The sequence below is a fragment of the Syngnathoides biaculeatus genome, chromosome 8 (assembly GCF_019802595.1).
Source record: "Syngnathoides biaculeatus isolate LvHL_M chromosome 8, ASM1980259v1, whole genome shotgun sequence".
Taxonomy (NCBI): Eukaryota; Metazoa; Chordata; class Actinopteri; order Syngnathiformes; family Syngnathidae; genus Syngnathoides; species Syngnathoides biaculeatus.
The window spans coordinates 8,638,777-8,666,245 of NC_084647.1; the positions used below are offsets into that span (position 1 = coordinate 8,638,777).

General features: G+C 47.7%; 2 protein-coding genes across 2 annotated transcripts in view; both read left to right on the plus strand.

The window, feature by feature from the left end:
• The window catches only part of LOC133504582 (spectrin beta chain, non-erythrocytic 4-like), a 51,795-nt gene extending 40,602 nt beyond the window's left edge, over positions 1 to 11,193 (plus strand). Inside the window, 9 exon segments of the mRNA XM_061826978.1 lie at positions 290 to 374; positions 1,434 to 1,630; positions 2,364 to 2,690; positions 3,453 to 3,940; positions 4,186 to 4,246; positions 5,107 to 5,363; positions 6,991 to 7,161; positions 8,569 to 8,611; positions 8,694 to 11,193. Coding sequence (XP_061682962.1) covers positions 290 to 374; positions 1,434 to 1,630; positions 2,364 to 2,690; positions 3,453 to 3,940; positions 4,186 to 4,246; positions 5,107 to 5,363; positions 6,991 to 7,161; positions 8,569 to 8,611; positions 8,694 to 8,990 — 1,926 coding nt within the window. The 3' untranslated portion in view covers positions 8,991 to 11,193.
• A 737-nt stretch (positions 11,194 to 11,930) lies between these two features.
• The window catches only part of LOC133504932 (uncharacterized), a 38,244-nt gene continuing 22,705 nt past the window's right edge, over positions 11,931 to 27,469 (plus strand). The window contains exons 1-10 of the mRNA XM_061827674.1: positions 11,931 to 12,534; positions 14,428 to 14,744; positions 15,148 to 15,217; positions 15,819 to 16,243; positions 17,818 to 18,983; positions 20,873 to 20,969; positions 21,200 to 21,530; positions 22,882 to 23,226; positions 23,926 to 24,271; positions 25,442 to 25,976. Of these exons, the coding sequence (XP_061683658.1) occupies positions 12,168 to 12,534; positions 14,428 to 14,744; positions 15,148 to 15,217; positions 15,819 to 16,243; positions 17,818 to 18,983; positions 20,873 to 20,969; positions 21,200 to 21,530; positions 22,882 to 23,226; positions 23,926 to 24,271; positions 25,442 to 25,976 (3,999 nt within the window). The 5' untranslated portion in view covers positions 11,931 to 12,167. The remainder of the gene's footprint in view (positions 12,535 to 14,427; positions 14,745 to 15,147; positions 15,218 to 15,818; positions 16,244 to 17,817; positions 18,984 to 20,872; positions 20,970 to 21,199; positions 21,531 to 22,881; positions 23,227 to 23,925; positions 24,272 to 25,441; positions 25,977 to 27,469) is intronic.

A 27,469-nucleotide genomic window follows, 5' to 3' on the forward strand; every position in this document is an offset into this window, starting at 1 on the left:
CCTGCCCGATGACAGCTGGGATAGGCTCCAGCACTCCTTAGTTAGGATAAGCGGCAAAGAAAGTGGATGGATGGATGGATATTTCTTGTCACGGTCTCTTCTGTTTTATGATCACATTTCTGTTTATTTTTGCAAAAAGGGCAACAGTGTGAAATAATGGGACAATTTCACGTGATATCGTACAAGACACAATTACTCGACATTCTTGTGTGACAAATGATGACGTGGCACGACATCGTAGCGTGACCTGGTGCGTAATAATAATAATAATGATGACTTTTGAGTGCAGATTAAGGAGAAGCTGGACACTGTGGTTGCTAAGCAACGCGAGCTGTCTGAGAAGTGGGACAAGCACTGGGAGGCCCTGCAGCAATGTAAGCGTACACATAATTGCAGTACGCGTACATTTACTTGATGACCTCGGTCTCAAATACGCGCTTTGTCCTCACTAGTAAGACAATTCGGTGCTCCAGAAGAGCGACTTTGTCTTACGAGGAAAGGTCCCCCCCCCAATTACTGGATGACATTTCTGCCAACCAGTACGGCAATGTTGACATACTATTCGGACAACTACATGTTACTAGCATTCGTTGCGTTTTGCACACTGCAAATAGTACTAGTTAAAAACTAGGTGTTCATTTCCAAGATCGTGTACTGGTACGAGAGTGCCGCATTATGGTGTGAATTAACGCATGTAGAAATGTCACGCTGACCATGTTTAAAGGGGAATTCGGCGGTCATGTCTCACGTGATGTTAATCGTCTCGAAGATTTTCATCGACGAATTTTCATGGGCGGCGATATTTTGGCGAGTCACATGACCGAGGTGCGCTCATGTGACGTGTAACAAAGGCTCGCTTACGTTGGGACACAATCACGGCCGGCGGGGCGGCAGCGCTCGCTCGGGGCCTGCCGCCAGACTCATCGGACTCCGCGTCATTCCCGTCCGAAGAACCGTCCGAATACTCAACTTGATTTAAAGACGCAGATCCAAGATCCAAATCCGTACGGACAAATTCCTCCGTCTTCCCGATCAACCGATACTGCGATTTCCTCATCAGATGAGGATAAATCCGAGAAATCGGCGCTGGCCACAATTGTGTCCCAACGTAAGCGAGCCTTCGTTGGGGCACGTTACACGCCACATCCGCGCACGTAGGTCATGTGACGCGCCAAAATGGCGGCGCCCATGGAAATTCGTAATTGCCGGTAAAAATCTTCTCAAAAAATCACTAAATGAGAGAGGATTAACGTCCCATTTTCAGGATACAGCACATATTGGATACACATTGGTTAATCCAAAGCACCGGAATTCCCTGTTAAAAAATGTCCTTGCGGTGCGTAGTCACGAACCTCCTCGACGCTGTTTTGGTTCGGTTGATTCCATTTCACTGCGCGTTCGCGATCTTACGATTTCAAACGTGTCCCATTCAGTGTTGGAGGTGCACCAGTTCGCGCAGGAGGCGGTGGTGGCGGAAGCGTGGCTGGCGGCGCAGGAGCCCCTGGTCAGCAGCAAGGAGCTGGGGGGCAGCGTGGACGAGGTGGAGCAGCTCATCCGGAGACACGAAGCCTTCCGCAAGGCCGCCGCCACCTGGGAGGAGCGATTCAGCTCGCTCAGGCGCCTCACCACGGTACGGCTCTGCTTCGTGTTCGCCCTCGGAGGATTTCCTGGCGGCGGGAAAGTCAATTAGCTGGACAGAAAACGCGAGAGGAGAAATGGTTGTTTGGGAATGTGTAGACGAATACCGTGTACCGTATTAGCTTTGAAATCCAAACCCTGCCGATCCCTGTCCTGGCTGTACCTGCGCCTTGTCTCAAGTAATCACGTTACCATTTATGGAGGACCGCCCGTACTCTGCCAGATCGTTGCCTTACGCATGGTTCCTGCAATTTCCCGATCCTGTTCTTGCGCCCTCGTGTACCGACTCCCGCCTGCCTTCTGACCTCCCTCTTATACCTGCCGATTCCATTACCGCGGCTTCCGTGGACCGCCTGTTGGGTTTTCGACATCAGACTGAACTGCCTCTGCGCCTCCCAATCTATATGTTCTGGTCCTGACAGTTCACAACATGGCAGTACAAGAGGAGCTTTCCCATCTGGGTGAGTCACATGGAGTCCACCAGCTTCTGGCACCGTGGTTTGAAGCCAAGTATTAGGATTTTAGATAAGGGTTTCAACCCTGGATTTGGGTGGGCTTTCTAATAAAGATTTCAAGGCAGCGTTTGTGTTTCAAGAGACGGTAACGGTTTCCAGGCTTGGTTAAGGTTCAAGATTCTGCTTTCTTGGCAGGGTTTGTTTTTTGCAAACCGTGTTCAGGGTCTCAAGTAAGTTCTTAAGCGTTGCTTTTTTTTTTTTTTGGTCCAGGTGGAGAAGCTGAAAGCCGAGCAAAGCAAACAACCGGCGACCCCTCTGCTGGGCCGGAAGGTCTTCCTGGACCCCCAGGACGCGTCCCCGGCGCCACCTTCCAGCCTCCCTCGCCTGCCCCTCTCCCCCGTCACGAGACAGACAATCTACGAGCAGAACGAGGCCAGCACGCCGCCCTCTCCCTCGCCCGCCACGCCCACGCCGTCCCCCTCGGGGTTCCGACACCCCCCCCATTCGTCCATCTTGTCCGTGGCCACGGCCGCCGTGTTGCTCTCTGCCGATCGGGCGCAAGAAAGCGGCGTGAAGGCGGGTCAACTTGCGCCAAAGGTTGGAGTAAATTCCTACTTTTCTTTTTTTGTTTTGTTTAATTTCCTCTTAGGTGACAGGATGGAGCAACTGGTTAAAGCGCTGATCTCACAGTTCTGAGGATTGAGGTTCAAATCCCAGCCCCGCCTGTGTGGAGTTTGCACATTCGCCCCATGCCTACGTGGGTTTTATCCCGTTTTCCTCCCACATCCCAAAAACATGCAACATTCATTAGAGAGTCTAAATTGCCCCTAAAAATGTGAATACGAGTGGGACTGTTGTCTGTCTGCATGTGCCCTACGATTGGCTGGCGACCGGTTCAGGGCGAACCCCGCCTCCTGTCCGATGACAGCCGGGATAGGCGCCGGCATTCCCGCGACCCTTGTGAGGATAAGCGGCTCAGAAAAGGGATGGGTGGATCGTAATTAATATAGTTTTTTTAAAACGCGGAAAGGGATGCATGGATCGTTAAACAGTCATATAAGTTTATCATTGTAGTTATTAGAAATGTTTAAAAGTGCTTAGTTTTGGATGGATGGATGGATGGATGGATGGATGGATGGATGGATGGATGGACAGAGACACAGATAAATTAGTGGATGGCTAATTTAAGATAGTTATACTATTTAGGGGCTTCATAAAACAATTTTGAAAATGCCTAATTATAAATTGATGGATTGTTAGTTTTATGATTTCATTTTGCGGACAGTACTTAACTCGTATTTCAGTTAAAAACTGTTCATGCTTGACCGGTTTTGTTAAATTGGGCTAACATTTGTTCAGCCGGAAGTGGACGTCAAGCCATCGCCGTACCTCCGCCAACCCAAAATCAAACACATGGACGACGCCGTGACGCCGCTTCTGGTCGCCAGCCGACTGGAGAAAGCCCGGGAGAAAGGCAGGGACGCGATATCGGAGCGAGCCGAGGTGGCCGTGATGGCCGAGGTGGTCCTTCAGGAGCCCAACCAGGACCGGCTCCACGGAGGGCCCGGGCCATCGAGGACTAACCCCGAGCCGCAGGTCCAGACTCACGCTGCTCGGCTGGAGCGTCGGCTGTCCGGCGAGCGGCTGATCCAGGCCCGCAAGAACGAGCTTCCTCAGGAGGTGTGGCGGGAGCGCCGGACGCTGGAGAGGCAGACGTCCAGCGAGCAGGAGGGCCACGCCAGCCACGAGGGCCGGCGCAAGGATCGAGACCGCCACTGGCTGGACAGACAAGAATCCAGCGAACACGACACCGGAAAGGAACATTCCGACCGACGCTCGGGAGGAGGGTGAGACGCTCGCCTCGAATTTGATTGGAAATGATGCATCCTTAAAGTCACTTTTTCCACCACCAAGACGTCCATCTGAGCCACTTCCGTCAAACTCACCAATGCACAATCACGTCATCGTTTGATTACACGGTTGTGGTTTTGGCCCATGAAGTCCTGTGCGGACATGCGACTTTGCCTCCTGTTTGTATCCGTTGCTCCAAAACAACTGCAGTCGACATTCCTGGTGTGCTTTCGTTCCGCAGAGAGAGGAGAACCACCATGGCAGAAATAGTGGAGCAGCTTCAGGAGAGGGAAGCGGCACAGGTCGGAAATTTACGCAGTTCCTTCCGACGCGGCCGTTTCTAAGCGAGTCAGAATCACTTTGCCCTTCCCACGAAATCCTGCCCTGTGTACCGACTTTGCCATTTTGCTCTGCTGTTTGAATGTATAGTGCGCATATCACAGCGTACCCTGTGGTCCCCTCAATCATTGAGACACGGTTTCCCACAATGCATCAGTCGAACCGATGCTCACTAGAGATTCCAGTCTAACCTCTACATAATGCATCCTGATTAAAAGGACCGTCGGGATTCAACAATGTGTCCCAAAGTTGTTTCCCTTTGACACCTAAAACGCTGTTGACAAAGTCTGTTAGATGCAGAATGAGCCTGGTTTTGAGTATTTGCGGGTGGAACGGGGGATGAACGGTTGGCACATCTGCCTCACAGTTCTGAGGACCTGGGTGCAAGGATGCGCCTTGAAATCGGCGAGCAACCAGTTCGGGGTGTACCCCGCGACCCAAGTGAGGATAAATGCTGTGGAAAATAGATGGGATAGGACTGACTTATTTCTGGGTCACAGATACACAATATGACTAGATCCAATTCCATAATACGTGCCTCCTGTGCCTCGAGGTCTTTGTTTTTTGGGGGGGAAAGACACTAAGCTTAAAACAATATCATTTTACGGTAATTTATTTGGGGCAGCACGGTGGCGCCCCCACATCCCAAAAACATGCGTTCCCATGCATCCCAAAAACAAATGTTCCAAAATGATTGAGTGAATTATGCTATTGTGATAGTCATTATGGAGTAGGGGGTGAGCGATTCTGAACTACTGAACTTCTTCTTCTGAATGTGTTCATTTTCCTGACCGCTCCCGCCCCCCCCCCCCCCCCCCTCCAGGCCCGAGGCGAGGTTCCCCGCCTGCCGAACGGCCTTCCAGAGAAGTCTTCTCGCCCTGACCGGCCCCGAGCGCGGGACAGGCCCAAACCTCGGCGCCGGCCGCGACCCAAAGAGGCGGGAGAGACCACGCGGCGGTCCCGCTCTGCTCCGGCCCAGAGCGGCCCCGCGGCCCCCCTGCCCCCCACGCACGCCGCGCACCATGAAGGCTTCCTCTTCCGCAAGCTGGACATCGAGAGCCTGAAGAAGAGCACCAACAGGTGGGTGTTCTGAGTCCAGCTCTGACGGACGGCACTTACGGCATCGGAAAATGAGCTTCCCCGGAGTCTCCCCACAGTTATTCGAGCGACTCGAGAAAATCTCTCAGGGGTCAAGTTGGTTCCAAAAATTTCTCATTTCTTAAAAGCAGCAAAGCCCCCCCCCCCGTGCTTTTTTTTTGTGCCAGACACTATTTTGACGTGAAGCCATAGTTTGCCGCCACGGCATCGGAACAAATAATAGCAAAACGCCTTCACTCTTGTTGACAACTTTGAAGTCAAAATATCCTCGTTAGCTGGGAGGCGCGGCAACGAATGAGTCGTAAATGCACCTCAGCATTGCTCTGAATGTCGTTGTTGTCATTTATGTGCTTGTTTCTCCTAAATGAGGAGGTCCCATCTTGAGGTAATCTTTTAAAAAAAAAACAAAAAAAAACTCCTTACTTGTCTTTTTGCTTGGGCTCCACGCGGCAGAGCAGTTTTGGTCTTATTTGCGAGCCTCTCTTCACTGACTTTGGAGGGCAGCATTTGATACTTGAGAGTCAACTAGCAATAAAACCATTCCTCATGGCTGTATTGTTGATATTTTCCGATATTAATTATTTGGCGTGTTCTGTTTTCCAAGGTGCTCTTACAAGCGTTTAGTTTTTTTACTCATTTTATGCTAGCTCGCGGTCATTCTTTTTTCCCGTCATGAGACCAAGATGAGCGTTATGATGGAGACACAATCGGATACACCTGATTTTTAAAATAAAACATCAGAATCTGATGGATCAATGTCACTCTGTGGCCCGATAACAAACGCCGTGCGGCAAGGTACCGATCCACCGTGATGCTCTGCTCCGAAGACTCTACACAATGTATGGAAAAAGTCTTAAGAGTTTTCAGTTAGTCCAAAATGTCTCGTAAGTCTTGACTTGATCCAAAAAGTCTCTATAAGCTCATTAGTTGGTCTGAACATTCTCTAAAGACGATTTAGTTGGTCCATAAAGTTTCCAAAGATTCTTTAAAAGGTCCATAAAATCTCTAATGATACATCTGTTGGTATAAAAGTCTGCAAAGACTCTTAAGTTGGTCTACAAGTTTTCAGGGGATGTTTTTGTCTGTCTAAAAAGTGTCCACGTCCTAAGATTGAGATCGATCTAAGAAGTCCTCAGTTCTCAGTTGGCCCGTAAAGCCTCTCAGGACTCTTCACTTGCTCCGAGAAAGGTCTGAAGACTCATTGGCCAGTCAAAAAAGTCTTCAAGGACTCTTTAGTTGTGTTCTGAAGCCTATTTTGATAATCGGCTTTAATTTGAACCAAACTTCCCCGCTGTTTGTTTCCATCCTTGCTGCTGCCGGCTGGCGCCCCCTCATCCCCTCTAAGGTAAGTCCCGTTTAAGATCTCCCACTTTTAGTCCAAAGCGCATGTATCCCCCTCAACCCTGCACGCACCCCCTACATCCCCTGTTGGCGTTCGTCTCGTGTGGTTCTGCAGTGTGTTTTTTTTCCTCCTTTGTCGGTGTTGCTCCTTCTCGCCCACCTACCTGTAAACTCAGGTGAGTGAGGTGTTAGCTTGGCAGCGGCTACTTTGTGGCTCCCTGTAACTCTTCATCTCCCCGTCCCCTTTTCTCCCGCCTCCCCACCTCAGCAGGTCTTGGGTGAACCTGTACTGCGTGCTGAATAAAGGCGAGTTGGGCTTCTACAAGGACGCCAAGAACACCGCCACGGCGTACAACAACGAGCCCATGCTCAACCTCGCGCACTGCCACTGCGATGTCACCAACGGTTACAAGAAGAAAAAGAACGTTTTCACGTTAAAGTAGGAGCTCACACTCATCCCACACTGAATATTGTAATTCTTTACTCTTTTTTTTTTTTTTGCTTCTCAACACTCGCCAACACATCAAAAAGTCTACACAGACCCTTAAGATGAATTAAAATAAAGGCCTTGAAGACTGTAGTTGGTCTCAAGAGTTGCCAAAGACCATTGATGGCTAACCATTCCACAGTTGGTCTCATAACCTCCTTCAGATTCTTCAGTTGGTCCATCAAGTCGCAAAAGAATCTCTACCTGGTCCTACATTTCCAAAGACTCTTCTGTTGATCCCAAAACTCTCTAAAACCCTCTTCAGATCATTTAAGGAGTCTCATAAAGACTTTTCAGTTGGTCTAAAACAATGTACAAAATCGATAAAACGATACAGCATTTACTCCTTAAACGTTCTAAAGACTTGAGTTCATCTCAAAAAGTCTCTCAAGACCGAAAAGTTTCCCAACACACCTCATCTGGTCTAAGACCTAAGACCAGGTAGAGCCTCTGAGTCTTTTCATTTGGTTTATACTTTCAAAGGCTCTCTGGTTGGTTTTAGAGGTCTTAATGTGGTCTACGAAATCGCTAAGGGCTCTCTGTTTCATGCGAAAAGCCCCTAAAAACTACAATCTTGGTCAGAAAGTTCTCAATGATTCTTTTTATTTTTATTCTGTTGGTGCCCCCCCAAAAAAAATCCCTGGAGACACTTGAGTCTTTAAAGACTTTTTAACTGACAGAGGAAGTCTTCCAGGACTCTTCAGTTGTCCCCAAAGCTTACTTAAAATTCTTTAGTTTGTCTCAAACAGTACTTGTATTGGTCTAAAATGGAGATCTCTGATTTGCACTTACAAGTCACCGCACTGAAGACTACATCAGGCCCACCGCATGATTCTATGTGGCAGGCGAAAGCAAATCCTGTGTGTAAACTTTCATTATTCCTGCTATAATATACTAAAATATCAAATAATCACATGTAATAATAACATGGAGATACTGCACGTATTTTTGGGTTGCCGAGCCCTTCCTTGCAGTAACTTCCTTGACTTGTCATTTGAAAACCAGTTTTCTATCAATTTGTCAGCTATGTGTGAATAATGAAGATTCTGTAGAAGGTCCAAAAAGTCCTTGAAGAGTCTCCATTTGATCCTGAAAATCTCTAAAGAAAAACTAGAGACTCCCATTCGGAGCCAAAAGGTGCCGAAAGATGAATCAGGCGGTCCAAAAAGCTCACAAAAAATATATCATTGTAGGCTTATTGGCTCGAGGACTGTCGAGCTGGTCCAAAAATCTCTTAAGTCTCTTCACCTGGTCAATGTCAGCTCCCTTCCACTGGCTAAAATAAAATAAAAAAGACAACTGGCGTGTTGTCGTTTGCTTTGAATGTAAATAACACTGAATCGTTTACTGTGGTCACAGGACGAAGGACGGCAGCGAGTTCTTGTTTCACGCTAAAGACGAGGTGAGTCGTTATCGTTCTCAGAGGAGCGCCACTTGACAGAAATTGACGTCCGGCCTTGCCGACCCATCTTTGTCTCCATTAGGAGGACCTGAAGACGTGGGTGGGCAACATCGGCAGCAGCATCTCGGAACACGAGGAGATGGCCAAGTGGGGCCAGCCTCAAGCAACTACCTCATCCACCGACGAGGGCACGCGGCGAGACCGGAGCAAGGCCGGCTCGGAGCACTGCGGCGAGCCGTCGGAGCGAGCCGAGAGGGCCGAAAAGGTGGAGAAAGACAAAGAAAAGGACAGAGGGCGGGACAAAGACAGGGCGGAGCACTCGGATCGCCGCGCCAAGGCCGAAGCCAAACGCTCCGAGAAGTCCAGCAAGAAAAAGTGATGTCTCCTCACGGCTTCCCGCGTGGAAGCGCCTGGATGCAAACTAACGCACGAAGAAAGAACTCTTTGAAACATCTTCTTCCACTGCGTCTACGCGCCATCGCCCCCCCGGTGGCTCTGCAGGGAAGTGCGGCAGGAAGTTGATTGCTGCTTGTGAGCTCGAGAATCAAGTACTGTATCCTCGCTTGTTCCATGTTTGATTTTTTATTTTTTGTATGAGGTGAGCGGTGTGTGTGTGGTTAAGAATAATAGCAGTGCATAAAAAGTACATAAAAGTAAATAAAGCGCAAAATCATCATCGCTTTTATTTCCATAGGAGCCAATGCATCGGCAACACTTCAAAGCATCAAAGGTGTAAGGTCAAAGGTCCTTTAAAGAAAGACCAGGGGAAAAAAAAACAAAACAAAACAAAAAAAAAAACAATGCAAGGCCATTGAAAAAAGTACAAAGTGGATGAAAAATGCTTGAAGATGTGAGGCACACCTCCGTTGGTCGAAAACCTGTGAAGAGTCTCTCAAGATTCTTCATTTGGTTATAAAACATCGCTGAAAATTCTTCAGTTGCTCCAACAAGCTGTTTAGAAAGACTCTTGGTCAAAACAGTCTCGAGTTGGCCTCTTTGGAACCGATGAAGTGCAGAAGTATGCAACTCAGATGTTAGGCACTTTTTCCAAAAAAACAAAACACTGCTATTATTCCCAGCATCACTGAATGCGTCTTTTGCTTGGGGCAGCCCACTGCGCCAAACTGCTCTCATTCATTATCCTACAAAAATATTCCAAATCTCTCCCTCTCTCTCTCTTTTTTTTTTATGTTTCCATGCAAAGGAAATGTGGCTGGTGTGTACGTTTGTTGTCCATAGCTCTCAGGTTTCTTAGTGAATGCTCGGCGTGTCCAAATGTCTTCCACACGAGCAAGGTTGCAAACTCATGGAAACGGCAGCGCAGTGGAAGCAGGGCGAGTCGAACGAACGAATGACCGAAACCGCTCGAGCTGTCACGCCGTGTGACTTTGCATGTCGGACTCACGTGAAATCACGTTGACAAATAAAAGATATACATGATCATTTTCTGCCTCTGAACCCGCCGAAATCAACTCCCGATTGGCTTCTCCCTTTTTCACGATGTCCGACCCTTTAGCTGACCTACCTACTTGAGCACAAACGGACTCCCGTTCGAAAATATGTCCGGGATTCTGGCTCATTTGGACTTTTGTCAAAGCCATGAAGTTTGCCTCAAATGGCTCCTGGAGACCAAAATGAACAAGTTGCTTCCATTTTTAAAATGTTCTCGGCGTCTCCTGACATTTCCATCCAGTTTCCTGTTGCACCTTGAAAATGGTGATGGGGCTGATTTATTAATTTATTTATTTGGGGTCCAATTTTCGGGTCATTCTCATATGATCATCAAACTTTGCCGCCACAATAGACGGACGGTATTAACAAAAAGCTTTGCGATTTAACCTCGCCCATCCGACCCATCACTCAAACGGTTCTGATCTTGGCTTGACCCAAATGTCTGCTTAAAATCAAGACGTCCGACTTCTTGTTCGATTTGAGTCACGGGTCTTTGCGACATTTTTGGTTTAGCCTGCCACGGTAGAGGTTGATTGGGTATTGGAGGGGATTTTTCGACCTAGCTTTCGGGGGACGCAAATGGGTGACTTTTGGGGACCCTCAAAATTCATACATTTGCAACAGGATACACGATGCGCTTTGGCCCTTGACATGAAAAATTAACTCTCAAATCTTCTGAAGACGTATCCACGTTCCCCAGATACTTATCCAATGGTGTCACTGCGATCTGCATTTTAGTCTTTGACGCATTTCGCGTGAATGGCGGATCGACGCAGTTATTTTCCACGCATGTTGGACACAACGAGCAAAGCCAGAGCCGAGAGACGAAATGCAAATGAAGCGACGTCTCGTTCGGATGCCGACGTCCTCGTAATGGACTACAAAGTTGCAGGCGGCAGAATAAAAGATGCAGTGCGTCACACAGCTGCCATCTTTGGAATGTTTGTGCGTTGCGGCTCAGGCGGAATGACGGATAAAATACATTTTAGTCTATCGATAAAAACATTCACTGTCTACTTCTGACAATTGCTATACATGAAATGAAATCCATTATTTCATTGGATTTTGCACCTAATAAAGTACCCAGTACAATCATTGTGTATGGAGGCTACGTTGAATGCATAAGCAAATAAATGAATGAGATTGGCTGTGTTGTTGTGGTCAGCATCTGAAATCAGAAGAGAAAATGAAGCACATTTTAGAATTGTCACACCTCTGGAACCTTTCTCTTCAAGCTAAACAAATAATAACTGATCATTATAACACAAACAGTAACTTGGCATATGCTACATAAATGTATACCTCTGCAAAGATAAACAGGTGCCTGCATAGCTATATGCACATCTATGACACATTACAAAATAAAATATTCCTATAATGAGAAAAAATCCCCCAAAAATCTAATGCAAAATATTGTTTTATCAAATCCTAATATTTTGCAAAAATGCACAACTATTATACAACATACACAGTAATACATGGGGAAACACATTAGACACATTTGAAAATATAACAAAAAATGTTTGACATAAAATGCTTGCACGTTCTCCCTTGTGCCCGCATGCATTTTTTTTTTTTTTTTTTTTTTCCGGGTAGTCCAGTTTTCTCTTGCATCCCAAAACCATAGATTATAGCTGGTTTAGGCTCCGGGATGCCTGCAACCCTTTTGAGGAGAAACAGTTGGAAAAATTGATGGATGGACCAAAAAAAAAAAGTTAAACAAAGAGGTTAAAAATATTCATTTATCATCTTAGTCCAATAATCAGATACAAATAGTGTAACTATTATGTATTTTATTATTATTAACCGTGTATGTGTGTTTTATTATTATTTAGAGTGTTTGTGAAATGTTTAAGGCAGTGAAAAAAAAAATAATAATAAATATGGTCCTATGACAGCAGGTGTCAACGGAGGCGGAAAGAAACCGGATGCGGAAATGAAACGCGGAGCCTTTACGGAGACGCACGGTCCGCCATAGTTAGTCGTGAGTCAAGTAACTTGAGCCGTGTTCGATTGACTACGAGACGGTCGTATTCTCGCGTTAAATGTCGTTTCCGCACAAGGGCGCATTTAGTTGTCGGCTTGGTGTAAAATTGGCACAAACATGGGGGCGAGGTTCGACGGCGAGGTGGCGTCGGTCGTCGAGTTAGCCTTCCGAGCTGTCGTGTCGGTCTTCAGGGGCGTGTGGGACAAACAAGCGCCGCCGTCGGCGTGGGAAGAGGCGACGCTCGGCCTCGGCCTCGGCGACGACCTGCGGGATATCGAGCGCGGCCTGCGCGCTCAGCTCCAGCGGGTGTTCGCCGAGCTGTGCGACGAGAACGAGGCGCTCAAGGCCAAAGTGGAGCAGATGGAGGACGTGATGAAGAGGAAGGCCGGACAGCTGGAACAGGAGCTGCACGTCCGGGTCGGACAGCTCGGCAGGGACCTGGAGATACTGGAGAAGGAGCTGAAGACCATCAGCGATGGAGGAGGCAAGAGGCCGCCCAAGTCCATACAACACACCGACGTTCGCCGTAACCACATGGGAGTAACACTCGCGTCTTGATTTCGTGCCTTTGACCTGTCAATTTTGCTCTTAAAGTTGCTTCGTGTCGTAAAATGTTACCGTGACTACGTGGCCTCATTTCAGAGAACAGTATTTCAAGTAAGTAACTCGGTCAAATCCGTCTCTAGGTCGAACTTTTATTATAGATTTTTTTTTTTTTTTAATTTTCTTTTCCGTATTTATGTCGCCAACCTCGCCAGCAGTTGCTGCGTTTATCCCGCAGTGACATTACAGATGTCCTGAGGCGTCGCAATCGATTAGTCCCTTTGCTTTGTGGACCATCATTCACCTTAATTGATTGCACGTCCAAGTGGGACGGAGCCAGTTCTGGAAAAGTTCATTTTCTACGCGAAAAAAGTACAAAGCTCTGCTCAGCGGCTCAGAAAATGGATGGATGGACGGATCGGATCGTTCACTTCATAGTTTATGATTCAAAGTTCACAACTCCAGAAATGAACTCGATTCTCATTTGCTTTTCCCAATCTGTTGCTGGGAACGATTTCCCTCCAAATACTGGGATATGCCCATTTTCTGGAAGATCGTATAGTGTATATTTAAATAGCCTGGCCATATCTACAGCTGCTTGTGAGCAATACCTCAGTCAAATCAAATTTATTGATGAATGATTATTTTTTTTTTTTTTTTAGAATTAAGTTCAAAAACATTTTGGCACTGTTGTCAAGTAACTTATATGACCGCTGATGTATGCAGTTGTACTCCAAACTTTACGTACCCTGGCAGAATTGGTGAAATATTGAGGGGCCATCTAATTATTTACTTTTTGGGGGCGGGGGGGGGAAATGATTGTGCTTTCCTGAAATGCCTTTTGGTTTAACCCATCCATGGGCAGTCTCCTAACAGGCCACAATCAAGGAAATAACACTTTTTGCGTTTATGGTTAAGTTATATGATAACTTTACTCATTTATAATTTCGTCCCAAAAATGCGACGCTGCCCGCGAGAGGGTATTTGGGTTTTCTTAGTAGATCGTCCCAAAAACCAGAATCAGATTAAAATACTCAAATATTTTGATATACTGAAGGATAGAATGCGTGAAAATCATGATGTCCCAAAACTGCGACGCTGCCCACAAATGGCTTAATGTGAATCCCAGTGTTACGCATTCTCCAATTTCTGCCAGTGTAATCAAACTACTGAGCCAAACCAAAGCCAACCATGTCCCAAAATAAGATCCATAAATACAATTAAAAAAAAAAAATAAAAATTGTACGTGTTCTTAACTTAACAGTCTTTCCACATGACCGCGTCTTTCTAATGAAAGAAAAAGGCAACAAGTCTCCTGCATGCACACACTTGATGATACCTGACACCGTGACTGTGGAATCTGTTTTTTTTTATCTATTCCGGGTGACAAGTTTAGCAGCTGATATTAGTCATATTACAGCAGGTTCAAATATGTATGTGATCGGTAACAAGATAGTGAAATGAAGTATTTACTTCCAAACGGGTGCAGCAGGAAGGCGGGCCCGGCTCGCTCCTTTATTAGCCTCACCGGCCTTTGAGATGACGTTGACGATGCAGTTTTCTTTCAAAATGTTACCAAAATAGAAAAACAAATCCACGATTGGATGGAATCGTTTCATTCGCTTCATTTTGGCTGTACTTGGGAAGCCAGCGCGTACATCGAGTGGCCTGCGTCATTTTCCTGTTGGCCAACAACAAAGTATTCGTGCGTTCTGTTTGTGGCATGGATTCAATTCACCCACTCTGAAATGTTCTCTTTTCATGTACATTGCAATGAATTGAAAACTCCACTTATGGAGCTTATCTTCTTATTTGTTTTTGCAAATGAACACAGAAGCAGAAGTCACGCTGGTGTCAGTCCCCGCTGAGCAGACTTCCCCCGAGACAAAATCAGGCCCCAGCGCCTCAGAAGCGCGTAACTGCGAGACGGTCCAGAACCCCAAAATGGAGAACCAATCGGCAGTGAGCGTCGTTAGCCGGCTCAGCGGCGCACTCGCGGGAAAAGGAGAGTCGGCTGAGCAGGAGACGACGGAGACGAGTCTCGTTCCGCAGCTCCTTCTTCAACACGTGCCCTCGACTCGAGACGCTCTCAGTCCCGATTTCGGCTCCCTGAGCAAGGACGAGCCGACGCAGGAACAAGCAGAGAAGCAGGTTTGGCATCTCGGGCACTTATTTTTATTTTTTTTTTTTTTTACCCCTTAACATGTACGACTCAGCACACTACAATACTATGTAGCTTTCTGGAGTTTGGAGCTTATTACATGTCAACGTATAAAAACCAAGGTCAAATTTCAAGGTCAATGTAAAAAAAAAAAGTCATTGGCACAGTTTCAAATTTTCACTTTTTCATCCAACAGCCTTAAAAAAATTGGAAGACATGCAGAAGGTAAATAATTTGCCCGAACGGATTTCTTTGCTCCCAAGTTACCGTCACCTCAAGGAAATCACCTGAGGTCAAAGTTCAACATGTCAAATTAAAGGTTGACAAATTGGTTTGTTCGTCTGGCAGTGTAATGAGAAACCCCCAAAAAATGATTTCATCTTTGCTTTGCAGGGCCCAGTAGAACAGTCTTCATCCGGAAGACCGAGAAGAACAAGGAGGCCCAGCTTCAAAGTGGAAATGGGTAACTAAGATTGGAAGCTAGAAAGATGTAGAATTTGGAATTCCACCATTTATTTAAAAAAAAAAAAAAAAAAAAAGAGAAATAATGTATTAGCTAAAAATATCCAATAGTTAATAATCCTAAAATATTCAACAAAACGTCATGACCTTGGTCTTACAAATTTATATGGAAAACCAAAATACCTAATAAAAAAATAGCAAAAAAATAAAACATGTTGCACACAACAAATATAAAAAAATTGACACGAATACAAAATATTCACCAAAAATGTTCTGCTATGATGAAAAAGTACAAAAAAAATCTAATATTGTGAGGTAAATATTACAAAACCATAAAAATGTCACTAAAACGTTAAGTAAAAAATAGTTGGAAAAGATACAATAAATAGGTATTAGGGAAAACAAAATAAGACTAACGTTGTTACTCATCGTAGTAAAGAGACCTTTTTATTTTCTTTACCTTTTAATATGAACAGTTCTTCTTTTTACACTTGTGACAGTTGAAGCCTGGAAAATTATTTCCCGTGTGCGTTCTTTCAAAGAATCGAAAAGTGTCGCATTGAAGAGGTTGTGCCCTTTTCTATTCCCTGTCCTTCTCTCAGCTTCCCCTGACAGCAGCGACGACGAAATGGACTCTGGCCAAGCGGAAGAAAGCCCAAAGAAGAAGGCGAGGCGCAACCTGAAGCGCTTCCCCTGCGACGAATGCGACGCCGCCTTCTACTGGAAGGCCGAGCTGAAGAAACACGCCGCGCTCCACGAGAAGCCCTTTTCGTGCCAGCAGTGCAACCGGAGCTTCCCGGAGAAGAAGGACCTGGAGGACCACGTGCTGGGCCACCAGGCCGAGACCAAGGCGCCGCTGCCCTTTCCGTGCCCGCGCTGCAAGCGCTCGTACCGCAAGGAGGAGTCTCTGCAGAACCATCTGAAGCGCCACCAGCCCCTGGCCCAGCCCAAACCTTTCACCTGCGATCAGTGCGGCAAGACCTTCCGTGTGGCGCGCTCCCTGGAGAACCACCTGCTGCGCCACCAGGTGAACGGCCCGAAACTCACATTGAAAACGGCGTTGGCGAGTCTGGCGGGCGAGACTTTCAGACGATTGCAAAATCCTCTCGTAACAAGTCTTAAAAGCTTCTTAGACGTGGTCCAGAAATTCCCTAGAGACTCCACGCTGATCTATGTGTCTAAAAATCATCTTAAATTAGTTGAAAATGTCCCTTAAAGACTCCTCAGATAATTTCTAAAGTCTAGAGAGTCTTCAGTTGGTCTATCAAATATTCCAAAAAGTATCAATCATCCTAAATTGCTCCATAACTGGCTCGGAGATGGGCCGGTCGATCCCGATCACCGCATTGGGGATCGCGGCTCTAGAGAGTCTTTAGTTGGTTTCAGCATTCTTTATGGTCCAAAAGGTCCGATTTGGTATTTAACGTCTCAAGACTCTTTAGTGGGTCTAAAAAAAGTATCCCCGTAATCTTCAGTTGCCTCAAAAAGTCTCTTAAGAGGCTTCAGTTTCAAAACAAAAAGTCTTGGTCTTGAAAGCATCGGTCCTTCTTGAGGGTTTTCGGTAGGGCTAAAAAAAAAAAAAAAAAAGAATCGTCAGTTGATCAAAAAGCCTCCGAAGGCAATTTGGTACATCGAAAACATTTGAGAAGGCCTCAGAAATGTCTCCTAAAGGGACACTGTCAAAATTGAATGTATATTACATCCAAACGAACAGTGCACTCAAGCTGTCGTGTATCAATTTTCCAAACCACTTATGACAACCATCACTGATGTAGTGGTACGCACGCTGACCTTCGGTGCGGGCAGCGTGGGATCGATTCCCGCTCGGCGATGGTGTCGATATCTCCCCTGCGACCCGACTGGCGAGCAGTTCAGGGCGTAGTCCGCCTTTCGGCCAAAGCTAGCAACCCTTGTGAGGATAAGCGCTACGAATAATAACTCACGGGAACGTTTGTCGGCACACCCGCTAATACTGGACCAAAGGGCCAACTCTGATCTGTATGGAAGTAAATTAGTGGCACCACGATTTGGATTTGAAATGTAAAAAGTCTTCACATTTGCAATAGTTGCTACAATACAAACAGCCAGCCAGCCAATCCAGTCACGTGACGTCACATACTGAGAAAGCGTAACCTGCGATTTTGCCGGCTGTTCGGTTCTGACCTGAAGTAACCCTGCCCTGTGGCACAGACAGTGAATTTCACAAAGCGAATTGTAGCAACTGGGGAAAATGTGATGACTTTACATTTCAAATTCAAATCCCGGTGGCACTTATTAAACTTTGGTAGATCTGCTGCTTGTGCCTGAAAACACACAATAGTGGCTTGGTGTTTATTTCTCTGACTTATAACATGTCAAGAAGCATGAAATAGATTTTTTTTTTTTTCCCCCCTCCATAGACCACATATACGAGGGGGGGGGGGGGGTTGCAAAAGAATTTGCTGTGACGTGACCGCCATTTAGTATTTTGGTGTGATAAGCATATTGAAGCTTCAACGGGTCGACAACTGCGGCTACAAGTTAGGGAAACGTTTGCGGCCACGAAACAGCCGTGACGTGTGCTTAAAATCCACCTTTGCTTTCGTGTCGTGTTCCGTTCAGAGGTGGAAGGAGCCGCTCCAGTGTCACCTGTGCGACAAGACGTGCAAGACGCGGGTGCAGCTGCGCGGCCACATGGTGGTGCACTCGGACGAGCGGCCCTTCAGCTGCGCCACCTGCGGCAAGGAGTTCAAGAGCAAGGACACGCTGCGCTTCCACCAAATGGTGCACACCAACGCCAGAAAGTACAAGTGCAACGTGTGCGACGAGACCTTCAAGTACGCCCACTCGCTGACCGTGCACAAGCGGAAGCACACCGGCGTCACGCCGTTCGCGTGCGGCCTGTGCGGCCGCTCGTACCGGACCGGCACGGCGCTCAAGCGCCACAGCGTGGTGCACACGGGCGAGAAGCCCTTCACCTGTCACGTGTGCGGCGCCCGCTTCAGCCTCAACAACAATCTGAAGCGGCACCTGCGCATCCACACCGGCGAGAAGCCGTTTATCTGCCAGGACTGCGGGAAGAGCTTCTCCGATAACAACAAGCTCAAGTCGCACATGTTGGTGCACGGCGCGCGGAAGCCCTTCATGTGCGACCTGTGCGGGAAGACCTTCCTCTTCAACTGCCGCCTTCAGATCCACCAGAAATACGTCCACGCCAAGGACGACGACAAGCCCAAGGTGTTCCCCGCCAGGCAGAGGAACAAGCTTTTGGTCAAGCCGTACAGCTGCAAAATCTGCCTGGCCGGGTTCAGCGCCGCCTGCTCGCTGAAGCTGCACGAGAAGGGCCACAGCGAGCACAAGGAGTTTTCCTGCACTCTGTGCGGCAAGGCCTTCCACAACAAGTACTCGTTCCGCTCGCACCAGCGGGCCCACACGGGCGAGAAGCCCTTCGTGTGCGAAGTGTGCGGCAAGGGCTTCATCCACGCCGGCAGCCTCAAGCAGCACGAGCGCATCCACACGGGCGAGAAGCCGTACAAGTGCGAGCAGTGCGGCAAGGCCTTCCGCACCGACGGGAACTTCTACCGCCACCTGCGCATCCACACGGGCGAGAAGCCCTTCGAGTGCACTTACTGCCAACGCAAGTTCCACCAATCCAACCAGCTCAAGTCGCACCTGCAGGTGCACACGGGCCAAAAGCTCTACTCGTGCCAGACCTGCGGAAGCGGTTTCTCCGACTCGCGGCAGCTCAAGAAGCACAGCTGCGACGGAACCGTCATCCCCGTCTTGTTGACATGAATGCGTATCGATGCGGGAAATTGGCTATCAGATGCTTTTTACGCTGGAGGGGGCGGAGGCGGGGGCGGGGATGCTCAGCTCAGCTCAGCTCAGCTCTCGCCAGCATTTCGGTGCGCAGCCTCGCTGACGTCAGCGTCTGCCACCTGGGCTTCCTTCCTGTCTGAGCGATGAGAAATGTATTACTATGATTAGGAAATTAAAAAAAAAAAATAATAATAATCTGAGACTTACAGACATGTATTTATATGCATATATGATGAATTTCCGTTTATTTTGAAAGGAGCGGTTAGCTTGAAATTGCTGCTACCGAAAACTATCCCGCGAGGACGTGAGGGTTTCCTGTTGTAGTCACTCGTGAGTAAGTCATTCCGCTGGCAAACAAATCGCTCGTCGTACTAGTACACCCTGGCGGATCACGACCAAATGAATCGCTCTTCAGTTCCTCAGTACACCAGTCGAGTGAATGGATCGTTCGGTTCACTCCTGCATTCGTGACGCAGCCCGACGCCGGCTGCTCATTGCTCAGTCGCAGAATATTCGGAAGTGGGAGACGGAATGCTTCAACAGTTCCCGTTTCCCCTCCCTGGCGACTCGCTCGCCCAATGCAGGCGTGTGGCGGCCAAGCAAAAATTCATGATTCATTTCATAAACCCATACGGTTGAGTTATTCACAAAAAAAAAAAAGATTCATTTTCTGAAAAATCATTGGGGAATGTAACAACATTGTTAGTACACATTGGGTACACCTAAGTCAACCGAGGAACAGGTAGGCAAACGAGCTTATTTTCTTGAGATTTTTTTCAGGAATTACTCTACTGATTGAAGTATTTTAATAGAAAATAAAAGGGTTAGTATAGTTTTTGCACCGAATCTCAACCCCCGACACACACAGAGGGAATTTCAAAGTTTTATTTTGAAGTCCGCACGTGGTGCTGCTGCTCCGTCCGGTTGTGGTTTACGTCGGCGAAGCTGCACCGAACTAGCAAAAGAACATTTTTTTTTTTTTGAAGAAGGTCTGCAATAAATCCCCGTATAAAGGATGTCTGAGAGTTTGCTGTTTTATTCCCAAACCAAAGTCATTTTGGAGACGGTAATAAGGTGCGCGCTGGATTTAATGTCCGGACATGCGAAAGAGGAACATTCTACAAAGGTAAACTGCTCAATGCTGTTTATTTAGTTTATTGATGACTGGGTTACATTTGTACAGAGATATTACATTTGATAGAGATTGGGAGAATGCGAAGGGAAACATAACAAAGATGGCGCCCTGTCAGGTAGTTTTACAAGTTAAGTTACCTACCGCGGAGACGAAACGTCACTGACATTGTTTCCTTAGATTGTTAGATGTTGTTAATAGCGCTAATTGTTTAATTTCGTGTTTCAAATCCAACTGTAGGAATGATTGAAGGTTGAATTTTGGCTGTTTGCTCGCTGTTTGACTCGAGATGTAGCGCCATCCAAAGGCCTGGATGACCATATTTGCAAATGTGCATCTTTTTTTCTTCTTCCTTTAAAAGGCTTTCTTACCATTATGTATTTTTGTTTTTGCTTTGATGTCATAATGCTTCAATTTACATTTTTTGTCAAATGACAACAATAGCGCTTGGCTAACTTTTAAACATTTTTTTCTCAGTTAGCTTCCATATGCTCCTTGACCTTTGTTTGTCAGCAATAGCGCCATCCAGAGACTTGGATGACCACGTGTGAACACTGCAGTTTCATCTTCAGCTAACTCCAATTTTTTTCTTCAATTCTTGAAAATGTTTCCAGGCTTTTATTGAACAACTACCGGGGGGGGGGGGGGAATCTGTGTTTTCGACATAGCAGGCAAAATGGAGATGATTCTGATGATGTAAGCGTTCACATTGCTGTGTGGACAAAGTGTGCCGACCTCCAAACGCCACCTGGTCGGGATTCAGCCAAAGTCCATTCACCGTGTTGACATTGGAGGAGTCAATTCTCAAGAATCATTGGCCGATGTAAACAGTGCCTCACACATTAAAACAAGTCTGGAAAGATGTAATGCTCAAATGACGGTGAATCCAATTGCATTTTAAGACTGACATCCAGTTCATACAATACTAATTAGTTTTGAAGATGTCTGACCTTTAAGAGTCAGAAGTGGCCCCGAACTTAGGCAGCAGTGTCTACCTCCAAATTTTATAAACAAGCAAAACCGCGTTCATGGGTTTTTATCTTCTCCCTACAGGCAGGATTCAACAAAACGGTGGAGCTGCTGGCGCAGGAGGCAAGTCGAAAGATCGGCAACATTTTCTTGCTGCTGTTTGATGCCGCAAACAAGGAAAAGCTCGCGCTGTGGGACAAGGTCAGCGCGTTGGAGCGCCAGCTGACGGCGGCGACGGAAGACTCGGACGGCGTTAAAGTATGGAAGGAAAAGGTGATGAGCGGATGCCCTGTGCTGAATGACCAGACGGGATGGGTCTTCACGCTGACGCCTTTCGGAATGATGCTCAAATCGGCCGAGGAGTCGGCCAGGGGAGGTGGCGATTCCGTGACGCCCGCCGGTGGCGCACGCAAAGGTGCGTTTATAGATATACGGTGATAACATTGGATGAATATTCAACAGAAAGTAAAACAAAACAAAAAAGTAAAGTGCAGTAAAGCAGGTATGATCGTGAGACGCTTTTCTAATGTGTGCCTTTTGCTTCACTTGAATAAATCAATGCCGCACTTCAAATATCAAACTATTAAAAACAACAGTGGAATAATTGGCCTGAGAAAGCCCCAGAATATGTGTATTTTTTTCAGTGAGGCAACAGATGCCCTAATATGACGTCGCGGTCTCGTGTTTGCCGAAGTCCGGAATAATATGTGTACAAATAAATGGCGCAGCAAAACAGGCTCAAGTGAATTGGCCAGAAAACCAAAAACCGCACGAGATCTTCCCTTCAGAGGCTGAAATTTGACGGACTGCAGTTGCTCAAATATTGTGTAACTGCCACTCCACTTCAACGTTCATTTTGACAGCAAGTTTTGATTTAGTTTCAGTCATCATTTTGGCATCTCAATTGTTTTAGTTTGTCTGCTTTTAGTCGAGGAAATACCATAAATTTAGTCGGCAAAAATGTCAGTAAATGTGTTTCAAGGTCATGTGTCAATTCATTGTCACATGATCCTGGAACAAACAGAAAACAAGATATGCAGACGTACATTTGAAGACAGAAGTTTACATAAACTGCGCAAAAACACACATTTTTATAAAATTCTCAAAGACATTTAACAATTCATTGGGGGATCCTGTCTGACCTGAACCAGGAGAGGTTTAGTTTGGTTTGACTTCAGACAGTGAGACAAAAAAATTGAAATATGTTTTTGCACAGTTCATGTCAACTTCTGGCTTCAACTCTTAAGAGTGTCCAGAAAGATGGTTTAAAAAAAAAAAAAATCTATTGAGCTGTTCCCTTTTGTGACAAAATTGTTCAAATTCAAATTCAAACGCAATATTTTCAGTCTCCCGAGATTCAACTGGCTAAAATTCGACGTCTAAATTCAGTGTTTAAAAAAAAAAAAAGGCAGGGTCCGATCCCAACATCCGGCTAACCCAGTTATGCTTTCTTAATAGGTGACGTCATTGTTTGAATTTTGAAACGTTGATTTTTTTTTTTTTTTGTATATATGCTGAACTTAACATTGAAAAGTTTCAATTGAAATACAGCTATTGAAAATATGATCACTTTGAAGTAACAATGTGAATTTTAAAATGTAGTCAAAATACGTCTACAAGAATACAAAATCCTCGTGGCACATATTTACAGTACTTCCATATGAGGACTTGTGGCTTGTACACCGGGAATTGAGCTGGGAACAGAGAAGAAAACAGCAAGGTTAAAGGGCAAAGGTGAAAGTAATTCATCGTACTGTGCTCTGCAGACATCGCAGAGGATGACAAGATGACGCCGTCCTCAGATCGTCCCGATTTTTCGCCAGCCGAGGTCACCGAGAAGCTTTTTGAATGTGATGTGTGCAAGAAGAGCTTCGGCCGGCAGCTCCACCTCACGAGGCACAAGGACACCCACAAGGAACCTCTCAAGTGCCGACAGTGTTCCAGGATGTTCCGCAGCGGCGCCGCGCTGGAGCGCCACCTGCTACGTCACCAGGAGAAGACTCCTCAGTCCTCGGCCTGTCCGCTCTGCGACCGGACCTTCAGGAGCGAAAAACTGCTCGAGTCGCACCAGTCGCGTCACCATGGCGATGACGCGCGGCCCTTCGCTCGTGGTATTTGGCCCGATTAAGCGCACCGGCGGTCACAAAAAGATTGACCCTGAACTGGTCGCCATCATTTTGACGTGTTATGCATGAAACCGTGGAACAAACTTGAATCTGATGGTCAATGGTTCTCTATTTGGCCCCAAAGATTTGAGTCCCTCCAACTGGCCTCAATACTCTTCCCAAGGCCCAAAAAGATTGAAATAATTCTCACTTGATCGGAAAAAATATTTAAAGAGGACATTTTGTCTAGTATTTGGGATATCATCATAATGTCTCTGGGGGGGCCTCGCTAAACGTGTAATATGAATTCAAATCTTGAATGCATTCCCGAGACCCAGAATTTCTTTCTGCCGAGAGGCCTCAAACCAGCCTGAGCCACTGATGTCAACATCAGAAATGCGCTCTCGTAAGTGGTTCTCGAGATGCACAAACGAGATACAAAATTGGGTCAAACATCTGTCAGAGGGGCCTTTTGTGGACGCTGTGTTGAGACATTTATACTACGTCCACTCAATGGAGGTCTTGATACCCAAAATGTGACATGTTTAAAGGTTTTTGATTGGGTCAGAAACCCACTGGCTAAAAACTATTTCAATATACACTGTGTACAGAAAGTCTCCAGTACATTTTATCGGTGCATCATTTTGCTTAAATCGAGTCACATTACGTTCCTCATTTTATTGCTCTTTTTTTTTTTTTTTTAAGACCAGTTTTCGCAGGGTAAGGCGTTCACCTGCGAGACGTGCGGCGCCGGCTTCACGCTGCGACAGAACCTCAAGCGGCACAGCCGCATCCACACGGGCGAGCGGCCATTCAAGTGCCACGTGTGCGGCGCCAGCTTCGTCCAGGACAAGCTGAAGGCTCACATGCTGCTCCACGGCGCCACCAAGTCCTTCATGTGCGACTTGTGCGGCAAGACCTTCCTGTACAACTGCCAGCTCAAGAAGCACCAGAAGGTGGCGCACCGGGAGGGCACCGAGGCGGGCGCCCAGCCGGGGAGGCGGAGGGCCCGGGTGCCCACGAACCGCACAGTCATCTTCAAACGTGACAGGTGATGCAAAATGTACCCGCATAAAAGCCACGCAGCCGTGGGGAGAACACGCACACTACGCACCGGCGGTCCTCAGAACTGTGAGGTAGTTGTGCTAAGCAGTGCTCCACCGTTCCATTTTCTTTGCCGCTTATCCTTACAAGGGTCGCGGGGAGTGCCGGAGCCTATCCCGGCTGTCAACGTGCAGCGACGGCTACACCCTGAACTGGTTGCCAGCCAATCGTAGGGCACATAGAGACAAATAGTCGCACTCACAATCACACCTTGGGGCAATTTGGAGTGTCCAATTAATGTTGCTTTGTTATCGCGACGTGGGAGGAAACCGGAGTGAGTGCCCACCCGGAGGAAAGCCACACTTGCAGGCGCGGGTAGAAGATGCAAACTCCACACAGGTAGTTCCGGGTTCAATCTCACAACTGTGAGGCCAACGCTTTACAGCTGAGCCACGATCATTATTTGGAATCAATTTAGGAATAAGCAATCAAAATTTAAAAAATGGTGAATATATCTGAAAATTTTAAATGTGAAATATTTTTACAATAAATATTTTAAAAATGTATTCATTAAAGTTGAGTTAAGTATGAAAAAAAGAGAATCATTCAAGTACTGTGGGGCGGCACGGTGGGTCAGCTGGTAAAGGGTTGGCCTCACAGTTCTGAGGCCCCGGGTTCGATCCCGGACCCGCCTGTGTGGAGCTTGCATGTTCTCACCGTGTCTGTGTGGCTTTTCTCCGGGTGGGCACTCCGGTTTCCTCCCACACCCCCCCCCCAAAAAAAAAACACGCAACATGAATTGGAGACTCGAAATTGCCCCAAGGTGTGATTGTGAGTGTGGCTGTTTGTCTCCATGTGCCCTGCGATTGGCTGGCGACCAGTTCAGGGTGTACCCCGCCTCCTACACGTCGACAGCTGGGATAGGCTCCAGCCTCCCCGTGACCTTCGTGTGGATAAGCGGCAGAGAAAATATATGATTTAAAGCACTGCGTGTGGGCAAGGAGACCCATAGCGACCAATCCGCTTTCAGCTATTTATTAAACGCATGAAACAGTCCAACGGAATGAGAACCTGCATAACACACACACCCAACCGAGGAAGCCAACCCAATCGCAGCTTGCGATGTCACAAACGGATCCCTTCTGTCTTTGACGAGTCATTTGAACTGTCACGACAGGACCACCGTGGAGGTGGCGGCGTTCGCCTGCAAGACGTGCCGGCGCGGGTTCGACTCGGAGGAGGCCCTCGAGAAACACGAGCCGGTTCACGCGGGCGGCGCCCCGTACGACTGCGACGTGTGCGGCAAAGCCTTCCTCTACAAGGCCACCTTCGACTACCACCTTCGCACGCACCGGAACGAGCGGCCCTACGCCTGCGACGTGTGCGGCGAGACCTTCATCATCCGCCACGCGCTCAAGTCGCACCGGCTGCGGCACACGGGCGAGAAACCGCACGCCTGCGAAGTGTGCGGCAGGGCCTTCCGGGTTTACACCAACTACCGGAGGCACCTGAGGATCCACACGGGCGAGAAGCCGTACGAGTGCGAAGTGTGCGGCGTCCGATTCCGCCAGCTGGGACACGTCAAGTTCCACATGCAGGTGCACACGGGCGAGCGGCCGTACGCCTGCGCCGCCTGCGGGCTGGGATTTTCTGACTCCAGGCAGCTGAAGAAACACGCGTGCGCCAGGAAAGACCCGGTGACGACGTCGTCCGCGTCCTGACTCGCCAGGGTTCTTTGATGAGCTCCGACACGAGAAAAAAAAAAAAAAGCATCTGGTCCCTTTGGCTGGACTCTGTTTTGTTCACGCCTTTGTTAGTGTTTCCCAAACCTTTATTTAGTAACCAGAGGAGTTGCAAAATTTGATTGCGCAAAAATAATCCCAACGCGCCGCCAAGAGACAAGTGTGCCATCTAGTGGAAAAGCATTTCTTGCTGCCAGAGAATGAAGAATAAACAGGAGCGATAAGAGGTGTTGCTCGAGCTTTTGTCATGGAGAAAAATAGCAACCTTTTGGCTGAAACTCACCTTTTTTTTTTTTTTTTAATCTTCAGGCATCAATGTTTTAGTTAGGCCTCTCGATGCCATGAGGCTGCAATTTTGGTTTCAGTTATCTGTTGTGGTGTTTACATAATTCACCCGCGGGACCTCGAGTTGGGGTGCGGGGTTCCGCACGGACTGTTTTTGTTGTTGCGCTTCCGGAGGAAAGGTTAACAGAGTTCCCGCCGTTATGCGAGTAGTTTGGTGATGTCGAACAATAAAGCAAGTTCTGTTTCTGTGTCCGACACTCCGCCTCCGACTCCTTTTCTCCGGCGCTACACTGGTGACCCCGACGTCAGTCCCGGCGTTTTCGAGACTGAAACGAACATGGCAACCGCCATCCTCAAATTGCCGGAGTTTTGGGAGACGTCCGCGGCAGCGTGGTTCGCACAGACGGAGGCTCAGTTCGCCCTCCGCGGCATCTCAGATGATTCCACGCGTTACTACCACGTTGTCTCAGCACTCGGGAGCTCAACGGCGGCCAGAGCAGTGAACTTCATCACCTCTCCCCCGGCCCGAGATAAGTATGCTGGGATCAAGGCTCACCTTCTCAAGGTTTTTGAGCTTTCACGGCCGGAGCGTGCCCGACGTCTGTTGGCTATTAATGGACTGGGGGACAGCAAACCTTCCGAACTCATGGAAATGATGCTAAACCTGCTGGGCACGGAAGAGCCCAATTTCATTTTCATGGAACTGTTTCTCAGGCAAATGCCACCGCATGTTCAGACGGCGCTCGCGAACAGTACTATCACTGAGCCCCGGGCCCTGGCCGAGGAGGCCGACCGTTTCTTCCTGGCAACCCAGCGCTTCTCCCCTGAGACGCTGGCCGCGACGCGCAGTTACTCACCTTCGGGCGCGGGGGTGGCATCCAGCAGGGGCCCCTTCGGCACCGACGGCCGTGCTGGCACAGGCTTGTGCTACTTCCATGCCCGTTTCGGTGCGAAAGCGAAGAGGTGCCGCGCCCCTTGCAACTACGACGCGTCGGGAAACGCCAAAGCCCACGCTTCGCAGCGGCCGTGAGCGTGGGCGCGAAGAGCCGGCTGCTGTTCGTCAAGGACAACCTTTCCGGGCGCAAATTCCTTTGTGACACCGGCGCCCAGAGGAGCGTCCTGACGGCCACTGCGGAGGACGCCGCTGGCGGGACTCATGGGCCACCCCTACTTTCCGC